Source organism: Gadus morhua, chromosome 8, assembly GCF_902167405.1.
Source record: "Gadus morhua chromosome 8, gadMor3.0, whole genome shotgun sequence".
NCBI lineage: Eukaryota > Metazoa > Chordata > Actinopteri > Gadiformes > Gadidae > Gadus > Gadus morhua.
This window is the reverse complement of record NC_044055.1, coordinates 16,945,234-16,961,920: the sequence shown is the minus strand read 5'-3', so window position 1 is coordinate 16,961,920 and position 16,687 is coordinate 16,945,234. Positions and strand designations below refer to the sequence as shown.

Sequence of the window (16,687 nt, the reverse complement as noted above, 5' to 3'; positions counted from 1 at the left end):
CCCCCCCCCCCCCCCCCCCCCTCTGTCTCTAGCAGACCTGACAGGACGACAGCGGGCCTCTGCGGCTCCTCTCGCTGGGAGTCAGCAGTGTGCTGCTTGTGGTCTCCCTGCTTGGCTTGCCTTGCCTTGTTAGTGCGCCTGCAGGAGAGCGCGCTTGACCTGGCTCATCATGTCACTCTCCAGCTCCAGGTCCTCCCTCACCCTTTCCCAGACGACAGCCCCTGGCCGGGGTGGGGGAGGAGGGGTGGTGGTGGTGGTGGTGGTGTTGGGGGGGGGGGGGGGGGGGGGGAAGACGGGGAAGACGGGGAAGACAGACCAACATCTCTGAGATCATCTGATCCTCGGGTCAAGAGAAGCAACCGCTTTTCCTCTTTCAGTTTGTACCGTGTCTGTAGCTACAACTGTTTGTGTGGTGCTTGTATCCAGTCTGTAAATCCTACAACTAAGCCACATATTGACAACATTCAAAATAAATAGGGTTCAACTAAATCGCCCCGCACTTTTTGTCAGGCTATTGAAAGCGGAAATTGCACGATTGCATTCACTTCCTGCTGCTGGCATCACGAGTGGATGTTTTCGCTGGATCTAGCTTGGCCTTCTCCAGCTGCTGCTCGAGGGTCACTGCCTCACGACGAGCCTCCAGGGACCTCTGGTCCGCCTCCACACACCGTACCTTCATCTCCTTCTCTCTGCAACAGAGGAACCCAGGAATTCACATGGGCTAGAACATGATTAGAAAATAGGAATAGAAAAGAAGGTGGCTGTGGTGTATCCAATAGGGAAATACGAGTCCAAGCAGAAGCTAAACAGAAGGGATTTTTTATAAAACTAAAAGTGTATTCTAATGCTGAACTGGTATAAAAGTGTTGGTCTAAATTGTATAGTTGTGTTCTGCAGTGTGTCCTTCCATTTACGTCTGAATGAAGAATTTGTTTTGCTTTTTTTCTACTCATTATCATTATTTCGGTGCTGCTCCAGGTTGGTATTACCACTTCTGACAGATCTGATGAATAATTATGTATGGTTTATGATCTAAACAAAGGAGTATGGCTAATGAGACCGAAACAAACACTTTGTCTAAGAGATGAAATGACATGAAACAGACCCACATTGTATTGTTATAGTTCTACAAAGCATTAGACCCAAATTGTTATAAATATTTTTCATATCGCAAAAACAAGAATTGTTACTTTGACCGAAGGACTTGTATTAGCTCGGAGAGTCTGTCTTTCTCCACACTCATTGCATGGTAGAGAGCCTTGTATTCATACTGGATCGTGGTCAAATCAGCTGAACAGTGAGGAGACTTCAACACCCCTGAATCTCTGACAAAGGGTTAGCAAGGGGTTAGGGTTAGCAAAATGAAGAAAACCTTCAGTTAGACGGCTAGTTTGTTAGCCTTGTGTGAAACACAGTGTACCAGTGCATTGGGGTAAAAAAACAAAAGGCTTCTAATCTTACCCTAACTCCACACTGTTTCCTAGATTTGAAGGCACTAGTTGATGGCCATGTTTAGAAACCGGCCTGAAAACAGAAGATAAATGCATTAGTCAGCGACAATGCCTTTAGACCCCTTTTCTGTTAGTAAACAATAACTCTATTATGTGGGCAGGGTTTAGGGTGGAGGTAAAATAATCCCTGACGCTAAACTTTTTTTTTTTACAACTAACAGTTGTAAAGGGTTTATTTTTACATCTTGATGAAGTAAGGACACAGAGCTGAGGTCTTCATCCTCAACACCGGCACCATATCTAAGAGGTCAGTTTTGACCGATGGTATATAATACGGTGTCCAAAGTTCAGACACATAATCAAATAGTACTGCAGGATCTGACTCATCCTGACTAACCTAATTTAACCGCAAAAACAAACACTTGGCAATGGCAAAATAGCAATTCGATTGCATTATATCCTGGTATGGTAGAAAACGGTTTAAGGAGAACAACTATATTTTTAAAATCATCAAGTGGCTGGCTCTGATCGCAAAAGTGAAACTGTAGGATTATTTGAGACTTTGCTATACAACATAAATAGACCTGAGCAAAATATATTCTATAGAGCTATGTTTATTGTAACTACAGCCCATTATTTGTATGGGCCTCCAGTTGTTGCATTCTTTTGCCTCCAGCCAGCACTGTGTTGTAATGAATTTGTCGCCTGAAATAGGGTCTATAGGGAGTGCAGAGCAACTGTGTCTCTAGTGTACATCTTAAGTACTGATTAAAGACGCATTTCAAACTGAGAAATGATCCGGTGGAATGTTGGAGCTTTTGGAAGTAGGTCGAAAACTGGGCAGTTTAGTGCCTTTTGGTCCCCTTTACATGATACAAATTACCCTTTTCAATACCAACGTTAAATCACTAGAGCTGCAGTTATTTATCATTCCTGTTTACATGGATTCAAAAGGACAGCAGTTAATACAGTCAGTGAAATCTTTTAATCAGACACATTCTAACTAATTATTAGTTACCTATGCATAGAGGTCATACAGAGGGAAACTTGTTTTACTCTCTGTAATGCCAGTTTTACAGTAACTGTGTTGTAAATATTTTTGCTGATTAGGGCTAGGGAGGGTCACATGCATGAACAGAACATCAACAGTATTTTACTGCCCAAGCCAAATTCCAAATATCCATCTTAAAGTCAAATACAGTGGCAAACAAATCTCCTCGGATGCCTTGCTATACCGTGTAGAAGTGATTATCTTGCTGCTGTCTCCCTCTTCTGGCAGATTCTGGGTATTGCAGGTCTGGAAGCTGGACTGGCTACCCGTATCTTCTCTCTGCAACCGTTGAACATAACAATTTCTTAGAGCTCTTGGGCTGATGAAAGAGTTTGAGAGAGTATTTTCACTTTCTCTTTGCGTACCTTTAAGGAGAGCTGCTGAATCTCCTTCTCTAGTTCCTTGACCTTTGCTTCTTTCTCAGCTACCAACTGCCCAAGCTTTTGGACGAGGGTATTGCGTGGAGTGGTGTCGGAGTTGCCCAGGGGCACTTGGGTGTACTGGCTCTGTGCGTCTTGCTGTTGACTGTGCCTGGCCAGCACCTCCTGCAGACGGGTCAGCTGTTTCTGACAAAACAGGATGAGACATCACACAGTGAGAGGATAACAAACACCCCAAAGGCAGGGCGAAGGAGAGGGCTACAAGTCAGGGTGGGGTTGAGAGTTTAGGTCATATTAAACCTTGAAATCCTAGAAAATAACGAATATGTTTATGAATAAAATATTTGATTTACAAGAATATTTATATATACATTTATATTTTCTGTATGGATGTATTTCAGTGTATATGTGTGTATGTGTGTGTGTGTGTGTGTGTCTGTGTGTGTGCGTTTGTATGTGTGCGCGTGTGTTTTTTATATCAATACAAAATGCTATAGAAAGCCTTCTGCACCTGCTAACTACAAACTTCAACCTTTACCAGTAAAGTGTCCACCAGCTCATCATCGTGTTTCCCCTTGTCCAGGAGGGTGGATATCTGAACCTTCAGCATCTTCATTTCCGCAGTGAGAGATTTATTCCTGGCCCTGGATGCCTCGAGCTTCGTCTTGGTTTCCTTATGGATTTCCAAGAGCCCCTCATACGCTGCTGTGAGCCGCTGTCAGGCCATTGTAAACAAACAACAAACCACTCAGGAACAAAGCGAAAGTGAGCTGGGTACCATGTCCCAAGCCCCATAATTTCAATGGTTTTCCCCTGGGGTAACCTCGGTTATCGTGCCCAACGCACCTCAAAGGCCTCCCTCTTCTCCTTTTCCATGTTGCGGATGTGCCCCAGGTTCTTGTCCTGAGGGGAGGTCTTCTGTAGGACCCGTGCCCCCAGAAGCTCGTCCTCCATGCTGCCGTGCCTTCGCTGCGTGGACGCAGCCAACTGCTGCTCAAGGTCTCGCACCTGGCCTCGAGGACAGAAAACCACCACACGTCTGTATCTTCATGAGGATCTGGAACATGTTCACGCCCACAGAAAGGGCTGAATGATTGCAGACATTGTTATGGAGGTCTTTTATTCCTGCTCACCCGTGACTGAAGCGCTAGAATCTGCTGAGAACGTCCTCTGAAGCTCCCCGGGCTGCTTATAAGTTGTTGAAGGTTGACCTCCTCTCCTACCTCACTCAGCAATGCCTATCAAAAGAGGACATCCATGTGGTTGGACAAAAGGTTGTTAACACTACAGTTTATCAGGCGGCAGTCACCGAGGTCAAATGACCATAGCACACCATTTAAGGAATATCCTCTCAAAGAGACGCATCCTATTGGCTAATAGGACACGTTTCTTTGTTTGGATTCCTCTTGTGATGTGACTACCACCTTGTAGTCAGAAGAAACCTAATGCTCAGTCCAGCCTATTCAGATGTGTGGTTCCTTGAGGGTTGTCATAAGCTACCTGGCATCATAGGATCTGCAGAATCCCACTGTATTTAAATAAAACTTCTGAATGAACCCATCGCATAAACAGAAGTGTGCACTTGTATTTTTAGCTCCCTTTATCACTTATGTGCTTAGGTTTTGCTGATGAAGTTTGAACTTTAGGTTCATGAATGTTGACTGTCTTCATCCTCCCTTGTAAGTCGCTATGGATTGCAATTACTGTACTCAATGTCTTCTTCATGTAAATGCAAATTACCTTCTGAGCTACTTTCACCTCCTGCTTGGCAGCTTGAATCTGGTTGCGGTACTCTGTCATTTTGAACTGGGCAGCCGCTAATTTATCCTGCAGGGATTTCACTGCAGGACTGCTCTGTTGGAGAGTAGATGAGGTTATGCATTCAAAGGAGCCACAAGACCCCCTCCCCCTGATTGATTCTCCCTGTGAAATCTATACCTCACAGCCTTCGGAGGACCTCGAAACCTGTGTCAATCTTGTGTCAAACTTTTGGCCAGGAGTGTGAACTGCAGCATCTTCTAGCTGTGGAAGGGGTGAAAGAGAAAACACATCAGATATTTGTGCTGATGTAATACGTTCTATAAACCAAAGTATCCCATTGTGATTATTAAGTGATATTTTTATAAATGATGATGACATTAAATTTGCTGTTGAAAGGCTTAATAATAAAAAAAAAGTCTTATTCTAAACTTCAGTTACCTTCATCTCAAGCTCTCTGATTTGTTTGCTGCCGTGCTTTATTTTAATCGTCGCTCTCTCCACTTCAGCTGTTAACTCTCTGTTCTTTTTGGAAAGCTCAACAATCTTGGCAGCTGCCGCATCCCCCGCAAGACCAAATGTGCCTGGATATAAAATCATACATCTCGTAATAATGAAAACATTCATTCATTTGAGAACTTGTATTTTAAAGACACAGTGTACCAAAAAGTATTTGGCTGTTGTTGTTATTGTTGTTGTTGTTGTGTGATACCTCCAAGGGCCAGTCGCTCCTCAGATCTCTTCTTATTCAGGTGATTTATCTCAAAATCCTTCTCACTTGCGAGTTTGAGGAGACGGCCATTTTCATCACGGAGTTCTCTCACCTGATCGAGCAACTGCTGAATCTCATTCTGTAACAAACTATGAACAGGCAATAATATATATGATGCATCCCCACTTGATCTGAAATGCATAACTTCACCTGAACCCGCACCTTTACAATTTTGCCATATATACTTGTTATGTGCAATTACTATGCAGCTGAATTTAAACTTATTTTTGTCAAAATTGACTTCACATGCCTTAGTGTTGAAATATGATGTGTGTCACAATATATTATCTATTCAACTTTTGAAGGGGTTCTATCAATGCATCTGAAACGTACCTCTCCTTTAGGTTTAGATGTGGATGAGGATCAGAGGCAGAGCCTTGATCTGACAGGTTCAGGTTATCCTGGACTTCTGCAGTCTCGTGTGTGACGTGCGTATGTGGTCTGGGTTGTTTTTTTTGGAGTCGTCTCTTCTGCTGATTCTGCAGGGCTTGAAACTGCTGTCTTAATGTGTCGTTCAATCCGTCGTCATCCTCCATTATCTGCAGGTCACACAGAAAACGTTTTGTGTGTTTTATGGAGGCAGGCAGATCCGGCACTATATTACGGCACCAAATGTTTATAAGGGCAATACCATTTTATCTACCTAGTAAAAAATCGTTGTGAATAATCGTAACTTGGTCGCTGTTTCGCAACACCGCAAATCAACACAGATTGAAAAAGTGGCCGCCATTTGGTCAACCATATTGAATTCAGAAACTGCTTTATTCAGTGATAATAACACATCCATATAATCAAAGGACGACCTTAATTATAATTCATTCGTCACACTAGCTAATTTATTGTTGTTAGAGTCAATAAGTTAACCATATTCCCCTTGAGGGCGGTTGGGTATTAAGAGTAGTACGTCTTACCTATTATTATTATTTAGTGGCCACCTATGAGGTAAGTCTTGAGCTCCTCCAAGTATAAAACTGTACTTCCTCGTCCAATCGCGTTCATCCGTAACCACAGCAACGGCACTGACTTCAAGGCCACACGCAATCATGTTGATGGTCTCGCGAGATTTACTTTCAACATCACGGATGCTGTGGTGCGTTTTAATATCCATCCGTCTCGGAGCTCCGAGGACGTTGCCTAGCGACACGCACAAACACGCCCCTTTTCCTCGGAAGTCGATCTCGCCATCTCGTTTGAACTCAGAGGTGACCGAGCGAGGCTTCCGAGATAGAATTGAAGATGGATGCGCCCGGTGTGACATGTAGTGAACTGTTTTCATTGTGTTTGGACCGCTTTGGTGGTTTAAATCGCAATTTCAATCACTCGTATTGCTGTAATAACTTACATATGCAGAAGATACATTGAAACATGAAATGAAGTGAACATTTTAGAAGTTCAAATGGCTGCGTTTTCGTACGGTGAAAACGCACCGTTTCATTTATATTATTTCGTAGTCCTGAAATAATATAAATGAAAATAGTAGTAGTAGTCGGCCAATGCTACCGCAACAATAGCTTTCCGGGTGGCGTCCATGATTTTCTCCGACGACCTACGCTTAAAACATAATAAAACTATTTTAGTGTGGGCGTGGCGTCCGATCCGAGATCCGAGTCGGCTCGCAGAGAATACTCGAACGCACCGACGATGTTATCGGATGGGAAGGCATAAATATAAATGTTGTTAATGTTCCACCCACTCAGGGGTAAAGCCCGGAGAAGGAAACAGATGACAAATAATGTCTTACTTTCAATCCACCACTTGCAAGATATAAGACGAATAAGAAGTTTAAACGCTCAGATATTCAAAAACATTATCCTAGGCCCAATATAACAGTTTAATGAGTATCCTTTAGATGTACTTCACTGTATATTATTTCCGCAGCCATTTATTTTCCGTTAATTTAGGCTGTTTGTAGTTTGTGACACATTTAGTAGGATATTAAGCAATTTTATATGACAACATGGAAAGGCCTTTCTTCCATCTTGTTTCATCACAACCAAAAAAAAAACAGAGTTGGCCAGTTTCCGCTTCTGTTTATTATAACTACAGAATTCAGATATAGGTCCATGTGGGAAACAAAATATTGTTCAGTCGTGGTTATGTGGTTTGTTTTTGTAGCTCTTTCTCTCCCATTGAATCTCTGTCCCTAGTGTGCATGTCATTTGGAAGAGGTTTAATTGGATTAAGGGGAATTAGATATGCAACTGGAGAACATCCTGGTCAGTGAGTTGCCACCTTCATCTCACCAAACAAGATGCTTCTTTATTTTCATAGTTACCTTGTAATGTTAATAAATGTCTGCTTAAATCTTTGGGCTAGTGATTGACATCAATTAATGAGCTGCAGGATTCCCTCCCTTTATTCTTTTTCATCTCTTATTAATTAAGAGAATATTTTGTTGATAGTACCGTTTCTCTTTGAGCTCCAACGTAAGCATTTTGATAACAATTTTGCCCAAGTCAGATTCCTAATATCGCTTTTGCACTTCATCCAGTTTTTTTAAACTTGGTCATGCTTCTTTTGGGATTTTTTTGTTACTCCACTTTTGAATGTGTGCTTTTCATTGTCTTCACTTTTTGTCGCTTTGGAAGAAAATCTGCTAAAAGCATGTTTACTGTTTGAATAATTTTCATATACGTACCTATCTAGAGCTGGTTTACCAGTACACAACGTTTAAAACTGAGCAAAGTCGATACCAACAGACGGTTACAACGTCTACCAATAGTTAAGTATTTGATATGATGGTTGATTCCTTTATATTGAGTAAAACTTTCATGTTCTGCCATGCTCATGGGCGTCACTACTAGTAAACCATACGTCACCAACTGGAAATTTTTTGCCAAAATCTGGCCCCAGTTGCCGAATCGAAGTAGAATCATAACAGCGTCATGACGTGTCGTTCACAAGAACTTTCTGACGTCGCGAAAATGTTTTCCCCATAATTCCCAGCGATGTGAACGTGCCATAAGAGTGAATCATACGCTGTAACACAATGAGATTGGAGATCTTTATTAGTTGAAACATTAGGAGAAATAAAATGTGAACCTTTACAAATCAACGCAAACACAATTATTCACTATTCAAACTGAAAATTAAATCCAGAGGATTCTGTAAGCTTTGATATTATTGGAGATAAACTGAATGAAAGAGTGTGGAATTTACACATACAAATTGGACCCACCTGATGCCTTTTTGAAGAAAATGTAAAAAAGAAAAAGTGTTAAAAAGAGGTAACAATTGATAATGATCCACAAGTCTGTTTATTTTGACTCTGAAACTAAATATTCCAAATATTCCAAAAGGAAAAAAATATGTCAATGATTTGTTTGGTATTTTGAGTTTCGTACCTTCAGCCAAGGTTTAATTTAGGAGACTCAACTGTCACTGCGATCACAAAAAAATTGTCAAAGCACAAATGTTCAACCGTGTTTAGTTTGGCAAAAAAAAAAAATACATCAACAATAAATATATTACTTTGCCAGGATACTGCTCATCGACGGCTGGTGAGACAATGAAATAATAAATGTGAATCAGACTACGTGCAAAATGCAGTCATGTCATAAAGAACATCTGATCATGTAGTTACATATTCACAGGTAGTGGCATTAAACAACTTTCCAAATTGCTTGTGAATATCAAATAACACATTCTACTTTCGGATGTCATCCTCAGGCAGCCTTCATGATCAATTTTCCAAAAGCTGTTTCTGAATACTGAGGGGATATCTTATATTGTATCTTATAATATAGGCTGTGATTGATAGGAACCACTATCAATTCCATAGATAATGGTATAGCATGACTATTTACAGCAGAGGTGAGCTGCGGAAGGTGCATATACAATGTATGATGTCTATAAAAAATAAACAGTGTCAAACACCTTTATATGAGGTAATATTAAAGGGAAAATAAAAACAATAAATATTAGAAGAGTTCACTTGGGTTCCAGGGCTTTTTGTGCTTCTCTGGGCTTCACCACAAAATCTCTGTACATCGAGTAAATGACACCTGAGGCAGAAAAGAAGAAGCATAAATCAAAAACATTGAATAAGATACAGAGGAGATTTTTCATGTGACATGTGAACAAGGGATTATGGATGGGTCCAGACCAGTCACGTAAAATGCCACATCTAGGACCTATTAAATGACTAAGACATCGAACAACCCAATGATAACAATGGTTTTACTGTTATATGGTAGGGAGTGGGTAAGACACACCAAGTCTTGGCTCCTTGCTACACCAAAACTTATATTTCTTCCGCCCGCAGTTCGGTCAATTGCCGGCTCACCTAGACTACTTTGCATATACGAATAACACTTCCCAAATTGGTTTAATACACATACATCGAAAAGGCAGCAATGTGCCATACGCATCCCCTTTTGCGCAAGGCACCGAGACACGATGAGTTGAAAACCGAAGCCACTCGCAGCCCTGGACATCATAGACTCTTTGAGCTATTACCATCTGGCAGGCATAAACAGATCAACCAAGCACAGACCACCAGACTCATTAGGCGCTTCTACCCCGGGCTGGACACTTAGTGTGGACACTCCGGTTAAATTGACTGTTAATTAGTTTACCTGCACCTTATATATATTTTTCATTCCTTCTCTACAGTTGCTAGATTAGATAGGAATGACCATGCATATTTGGTAAAACCTGTTTGTGTTTCGATGAATTGTCGATCCTCTGTAAATTGATACTGTAAACATGACTCCTGTCGTCATGTTTCCTTATTAGACCTGAGGCATGTTAACTCAGATCATCCTGTCATGTATCGGAGGTCATGGCAGCAACCTTCAGATCAAAATTATTAACTATAAACTGCATTTATAATAAATTATAGAGTGACTATATTAGGCCACCATACCAGGGCGGAAAACTACTTTTAACACATTACGCTTGAGAGACGTTAATGACTACTAACAAGCATGATGGCATACATGCCCTATCTATGGTCATTTACAAATTGCATTGGGAAAAATAATAACCTTGGGGTAAGCCTATAGAACAAGCCAGTCAGATAATTGTTATGAAAAAGCAAGGTCATGATACATTTCCAGATGGGGTGATAGTGAACAAAAAGGTCCATACCGATAGTCATGGCTCCCACCACGAAGCCCTGGGCCATTACGCGCATGTGGATCAGGTGCACGGACATCTTGGTATCCCCGCGACTTTTCATTTTATAAAGTCTGTACCCGACTATGGCAAAGAACCCAGCCATTCCTGTAATGATGGCAAGGATAATAATGGATTGGAAATTATTTAACAGTAATTGATAAGGTCATGTTGAAGTCAGTCTAGTATCAGTAACAAAGAAGAAATTACGAACATCCTTACTGAACCGACAGCGATATACTTTTGTTTCTCTTTCTTCTGATAAATGTACTTAATGTAAGTGGTTATGGATAAAAAGTGTCTGCTAAATGCCCTAAATATAAAGGCTCACAATGTATGCATTTCCAAATCAATGCCTTCAAGTATTATTTTATTAATTAATAAGCTATTCCTCTATGTATTTAGATGAGGATTGTTAGATTAGGCTACTAACCAACTGGGACAAATGGATTCTCCTTCGCTTTCCGCATGAACTTGGATTCATTATAATTATCAGCGTCTGTCATCTTGAATAACTTCCTGGAGAAAAAATAACACATATTACGACATCATTTTCAACAAGGCTCAAGTTCATTTTAGATGTTAAATTTGTGATTGTTACACCTCAAATATTTAAACATCTGATGTTTAAAAAGCCAGAGGTGGCCAGGGTCAGCTATAGACCTATCTGCGTAGCGTAACAACCGGCACGATCCCCAAGCATAACACATCCAAGAAGACGAAGGTCAAAAATAAGTTTGTTAAACACACCAATAAGATACATAATACGGGAAGCTTGGAAGCAGGTAGAACAGAAGCCTTATATAAAATGACGTTAAACTATTAGTCGTTACCTTGTGATAGTTCGTTAGGAACTACTCTGGCAAAGGACTGCACCGGTGGTGTGTGATCTTGACTCGCTGAAACGCACTGGAGACCGGAAGTAGTTTCTGTTTCGTCATATGTCGAGGCTTTTGGCACGTAATCGTGACGTCGGCAAAATGTTGGATGACTTTCGTATTTCTGACCCGAGAACTGCATATTGTCGATATAGAAATAAACAATTTTTTGTGACTTAATTTATTTCTACATTTTTCTATTTTGCAGACGGACATAACAAAAGTTTTATTTTCGCTGTTCACTTTGCCAAATAGCTTTATGAGATGCACTATAGTTTTCACACAGTCGAGTTGAGTTAAGTAATGTGTTTTTAGAACAGAAAAATATTTGATAATCTATATTTATGGTGGACGAATGCGCCTGAAAGAATTAATGAATGTTTAATAATTGGCCATTAAATGGCAATTTAAAACAAAAAAACAATTATCAAATCTGCTTGTTTGTATGGATCTATCATTCAATTAAACATCATCTTAACTTATGAACCAGTTTTGTTTTATTGTCACTATTATAAATTAAAGATTACTTGAGGCCAACTGCTTTTACTAGGCCTATACATTTGATAATTATATTTTACAATTTATAAGACACTTATTGGCCATGGAGCTGAAACCTAGAATCTTTAATAATAATGGGTTTAATTTATGTAGCGCTTTTCTAGAGACTCAAAGATGCTTTACAGTGAAGGGGGGACCTCACTAACCACCACCAGTGCGTAGCACCCACCCGGGTGCACCCACTTTGGGAAACTAACATGACATAAAAACGATTTCTAGGCTAAATGCATTTTTAATGCTACCTGAGTGAGGAAATTGAATGCAGAACTAAAATGAACGCACTGAGTTGTCATTGTTCAATTCTAGAAGGTTAACCATCCACCTAGCCAATATAGCCGCTCTGTGAATAAAGCGGATTGAATACGCTTCATGACCTGCACATTTTAAACCATGCTCAAGCAGCTGCAAGTTGAACCGGTGTGAAATTTAGTCAAAGTCATACTTAAAAACTAATGCTAAGATATATAATAACCCCCCTTTCAAACATAGGCTACACAATCACTGTCTCATCTTAACTCCAAACACGTAAGCTACAATTTATTTATTGTTGCCTACAACTAGGCTAGATGTCGCCTTTTTTTTCAAAGCAGTTTAATAATGTTTTTTTAAATCCATATAAGTGCACCCTTTAAAGTGTTGATTTAATACATGTTTCCGTCATCTGTTTAATTTAATGCTACATAAAAAAGCATCTATGATAATTGTTGAGTGCGTTATTTATTTTTTTATTTATATGGGTCAATCATTGTTTTCGCGATCTACTAGGCCTACTTATTTCCAACAGTAGATGGCGCTGTATCAATAGTACAAGGCCCACCAGAATATCTAGGATGGTCTTACATCAACCACAATCACACTGACAGACATATGTTAGGTGCGCTCTAAATTGAGAAAAGTTGTAAACAGCGTTTAATCCAAAATTCAAAGTTCATTTGTCCAATGGGCAGTTCAACGCATACCTCAAATCGACCGAGAACTTGGCAATTGTACATGTTTAACTTGGTCGGGCCCACAGCTGTGAGGCAGCGTTCAACATGACCAACCAAATATAGCTATCCTGGCAGGACAAGATAAGCTCCCTGAATCAGAGAAAGTGTTGGGAGTGGAACTAAAGGGGTAAAGAAAGAGAGAAATTTGGCTTCTAAGCTGTAGCATTTCTGTTGCGATGGCTGACTGAAGAATTTATGAATTAGGACTGTTAAGATGTACAATTTTAGATGCACATTTTTCAAAAGCTCTGGCTAGGCTCTGTTATGCATTTTTGTATGCATATTTTACTTGAAATGACAACATTTATTTTGCATTAGAGCGCTTATTATTTATAGTCCCTCCGGTTCAATGTGAAAAGCATGACGACAAGTATTGCTGAAATATAAATGAATTGTACTTTCTTTATATTATTTCATTCAGCTGTTATATGCACTCTAACTAGGCTACTTTAATATACACGGCAATGAAGAATAACGCATTCTAGGCATGAGGATGTCCCAGACCTTTGCGCGACAAAGAATATTCTCTAACTGGGACCTCTTTGAGTTGTTACTGAATACTCATGCCATGATGCCAGATCCAAATATATCATGGCTTGTCTGAGCTAGTTTGAAACCTTTGACTCTTGGTGTATCACTAAATTGTAATCAAGATATTTTGCCTCATATGCAAATGGTAAACAATGGATGAATACACATGCAAGATTGCCAGAGTCACCCTTTATACACAATAATGACTGCAATAATGCAAGGGCCGGTGGGGAAGTCAGCAAAACTGTTCATGCTCGCTATTTTCACTTTTATTTTTATAATTTATTCTATATAAATATGTATGTTTCAACATGTAGAGCTCATATCCTCTAAAACTCAAACAACTACTCTCTAACTTTCCATTAATCTAAGGGAAATCATGGTTGCTGTGGGGATTATCACGCTTCCGGGCGGGATTTGTTTTCATTTTGCATTAACACTTCCGGCGCAGTTCAACAATGGCTGAAACAAAGGCTAGATGTCACTGCTCTGTTCCACTTTGTACATCTAACAAACAACGCCAACCCTACTTAAGTTTTCATGGATTCCCGACTGAATTGACTCTAAGGAAGAAGTGGATTCAAGCGGTTTGCCGGGATGAAGGGCCAAACTTTAAAATCAAACAAGGTAGCACGTTTGTTTGTAGCCGGCACTTTAGTGAATCAGACTACACTAACGCTACAGCTAGCAGGCTAGCAACCAACCGGGGTCACATCCAGCGACTGAAAATCGGGTCTGTACCCTCCCGTTTCCAGTGGAACAACTGGGGACTGCCAAGAAGGGAGTCCGTTTATAAAAGAGCATCAACTCGCTTAGGCCATGACGTTCACCCAGCCCTTCCTCTGGAGCAACCGCTGCCGTGTGAATAAGAGCCGACGGAGGAGATCGCAGCTTCGGTGGTGATGACAGAACATGATTTCGGTTCTGCTCCTAAAGCAGGTTTGTCAGTGTGTTTGTTAGTGTTCTGAAATATTGGCCTTCTAGAACCCCATACTGTTCTTAAACCACCTACCTGACCGGATGTGCTACCTATGGTTTAATCACGGAATGGGCTCTTAGTAGGTTATACCGAGGAGATAGGTCAACTTTTCAGAACTCGGGCACAAAATGTTTAGTCTTATTGATGTCCCAGCATTTGACCAATACCACAATGTGAAAAGCTTCATCGCAAGTACAAATGTTGCATTTTATGTCTTACTTAATTAAATGTAAAGGTGAATATTGAGCTATAAAAGCAAATTTTAAAAGCAATATTGAGCTATAAAAAGCCATTTCTTTAGAGGTCCAAACTACTTCCAATATGCAAGTCACAGCCAAAATCTGGGTCAGATTAAAAAAAATATATATATCTCATCTCATACAGGTATACTGGATGCTGCTGCTGCACGCATACAGCAATTGGAAGAAACAGTCAAGGGGCTGACGAGAGCTGTCACAGCTGAAAGTGGGTCAAGTGCCTTTTCACAGATTTTGTGTCTCTAACAAGGACATCCTTTTTTACACCAGATTCAAATTAAGAGATGATTTTAGTGTCTTCTGGGAGGCTATTCAACCATCTGCCTTCATGTTGGTTTATTGGTCAAAAGCTCAGAAAAAGAAACAAACATTTTAATTTCTCCCAGTCCAACGCTTAGAATGCAACTGGTTGTTTTTTGTCTTCTGCTGCCGGGTTTCTGCAGGCCTGCAAGAGAAGGTGCTGGCTGACATGTTTCAGGTCAGTGTTTCCACTGTCTCCCGTGTTGTTATAATGTGGGCCAACTACCGTTACCTGCTCCTTGTCGAGAACACCATGCCAAGCAAATTTGTGCAGTACAGTCGAGATGTTCGGGTAATCATCGACTGCACCGAGGTGCGATGCCAGAATCCATCATCCCTCACCCTCCAGTCTGAGGTTTTTCTCATTTTACAAGAACACGACAACCTTAAAGGCCTTGATTGGGATTGCCCCTTGTAGTGCTGTGACTTTTGGTTCAAGTCTCTTCACCGGCTCCATCTCTGACCGAGAGCTGACTGAACGAAGTGGACTGCTGGATTTACCGGAGCCAGGAGATGGCTGCATGGCAGACAAGGGTTTCACCATCGAGAAGCCACTAGCTGATCGTGGGGCAACGCTGATTATACCACCCTTCAAGATGACAGGTAGGCATGAAAGGAATGAACATTTCAAATTAAAACTGTGACCCAAATGTGACCATTAAGATATGTAGACAAATGTTTAAGATGGACTGAAGCACTCACAATAATAATACTAATTAACTTCTCTCTAACCACTGCGCAGTTCATCAAAGAGGATTCTCTGAAAACACAAGCAATCGACCCGACTTCGAATCCTCGTGGAAAGAGCAATACGCAGAGTCGAGGAATACCGCATCTGGGAACGCACTGTCCTCTCACCTTGTCTGGGACAGTCAACCAGCTGTGGACCGTCTGCTGTGTGATGACCAACTTCCAGGGACCACTTGATTTAAAAGGCTACATCCCTGTGGAATAGTGTTTCTAGTCAAACATATACCTATAAATATAATATATAAATATTAAAATGAGAGACAATGAACATTTGGAGTGGTCCCTTCATTTTTTCGGAGCTGTAATTCTTTATACTGAAAACATTGTATATATTGAATGACATGTATATAATTGAATGAGAAGTCTTTCATCTATAATCAATTTTAAAGTCAAGTCAGTCCATCCTGAAAGTATTCAAAATAATGTTAATATGTAATGTAGTAAATGATGTACTCAGTTCCTTTATTCATTGTTTCAGTTCCTTTATTAATTCAGTTCATTTCACATTCATTTCGATTTCTGCTGAAGTTACACATTCGTATGTACCAAAGAAGTGCAAGTCTAACTTATTTTTAATCTCACATTTCATCATCCCTCCAGACTGAGCTGACGCCCAACTGACGTTAGCATAAGCCAACCTACCTAGCGTAAGCTAGCTAGCAGACACTCACCTTCGTAGTCGATATATTACTCGAAAAATAAACTATCCCCTGTCCAGTTTGGAGCGGGCTGTTATGGAGTGTTGTTCGGTAAGTCTGAACGTCAAAAAACGTGACTTTGGGTACATTTACCAGGGATGTCTTGAAAGTGAACTGCCGGTCCTCCATCATCGGTTCGCCAGAGTGATGAGTGATTCACCGGATGTCACAGTGCACAAAGATCACCGAATGAGGACCGTGGTGAAGTTAGTATGAT

General features: G+C 40.6%; 2 protein-coding genes and 1 long non-coding RNA gene across 5 annotated transcripts; 1 reads left to right on the top strand and 2 right to left on the bottom strand.

The window, feature by feature from the left end:
* Positions 1–287: 287 nt before the first annotated feature.
* ccdc13 (coiled-coil domain containing 13) lies at positions 288–6,643 on the bottom strand. 2 transcript variants are annotated; one of them, XM_030364731.1, is made up of 13 exons: positions 6,324–6,643; positions 5,746–5,951; positions 5,353–5,501; positions 5,082–5,224; positions 4,821–4,904; positions 4,623–4,736; positions 4,016–4,120; positions 3,729–3,890; positions 3,421–3,597; positions 2,868–3,062; positions 2,687–2,781; positions 1,462–1,524; positions 288–689 (listed from the first exon to the last, which is right to left on the bottom strand). In XM_030364731.1, exons 2-13 carry the CDS (start codon positions 5,946–5,948, stop codon positions 542–544), a joined length of 1,638 nt encoding a protein of 545 aa, XP_030220591.1. In that variant the 5' UTR covers positions 5,949–5,951; positions 6,324–6,643; the 3' UTR covers positions 288–541. The 2 variants fall into 2 exon arrangements, with proteins under 2 accessions (XP_030220591.1, XP_030220590.1); XM_030364730.1 differs by having other exon boundaries at positions 2,868–3,068; positions 6,324–6,642.
* Positions 6,644–8,402: 1,759 nt separating this feature from the next.
* On the bottom strand, positions 8,403–11,496 carry higd1a (HIG1 hypoxia inducible domain family, member 1A). 2 transcript variants are annotated; one of them, XM_030363872.1, is made up of 4 exons: positions 11,364–11,496; positions 10,964–11,049; positions 10,504–10,638; positions 8,403–9,416 (listed from the first exon to the last, which is right to left on the bottom strand). In XM_030363872.1, the coding sequence occupies exons 2-4, from the start codon at positions 11,034–11,036 to the stop codon at positions 9,343–9,345; spliced, it is 282 nt and encodes a 93-aa protein (XP_030219732.1). In that variant the 5' UTR covers positions 11,037–11,049; positions 11,364–11,496; the 3' UTR covers positions 8,403–9,342. The 2 variants fall into 2 exon arrangements, with proteins under 2 accessions (XP_030219732.1, XP_030219733.1); XM_030363873.1 differs by having other exon boundaries at positions 10,964–11,045; positions 11,364–11,464.
* A 1,208-nt stretch (positions 11,497–12,704) lies between these two features.
* Positions 12,705–16,237, top strand: LOC115548933 (uncharacterized). Its single transcript, XR_003977667.1, has 4 exons — positions 12,705–14,425; positions 14,850–14,930; positions 15,166–15,625; positions 15,765–16,237. It is a non-coding gene; the product is annotated as an uncharacterized LOC115548933 (long non-coding RNA).
* Positions 16,238–16,687: the final 450 nt, after the last annotated feature.

Bases quoted from the DNA above. Each gene is read 5' to 3' on its own strand.
- ccdc13 (XM_030364730.1), bottom strand. From the start codon at position 5,948: ATGGAGGATGACGACGGATTGAACGACACATTAAGACAGCAGTTTCAA. The intron at 4,905-5,081 runs GTAACTGAAGTT...CCCCTTCCACAG, and splicing joins TCAGAGAGCTTGAGATGAAG to CTAGAAGATGCTGCAGTTCA. The intron at 3,598-3,728 runs GTGCGTTGGGCA...ATGGCCTGACAG, and splicing joins AGAAGAGGGAGGCCTTTGAG to CGGCTCACAGCAGCGTATGA.
- higd1a (XM_030363872.1), bottom strand. From the start codon at position 11,036: ATGACAGACGCTGATAATTATAATGAATCCAAGTTCATGCGGAAAGCG. The intron at 10,639-10,963 runs GTTAGTAGCCTA...CCATCATTACAG, and splicing joins GAATCCATTTGTCCCAGTTG to GAATGGCTGGGTTCTTTGCC. The intron at 9,417-10,503 runs GTATGGACCTTT...TTTCTGCCTCAG, and splicing joins GGTGGGAGCCATGACTATCG to GTGTCATTTACTCGATGTAC.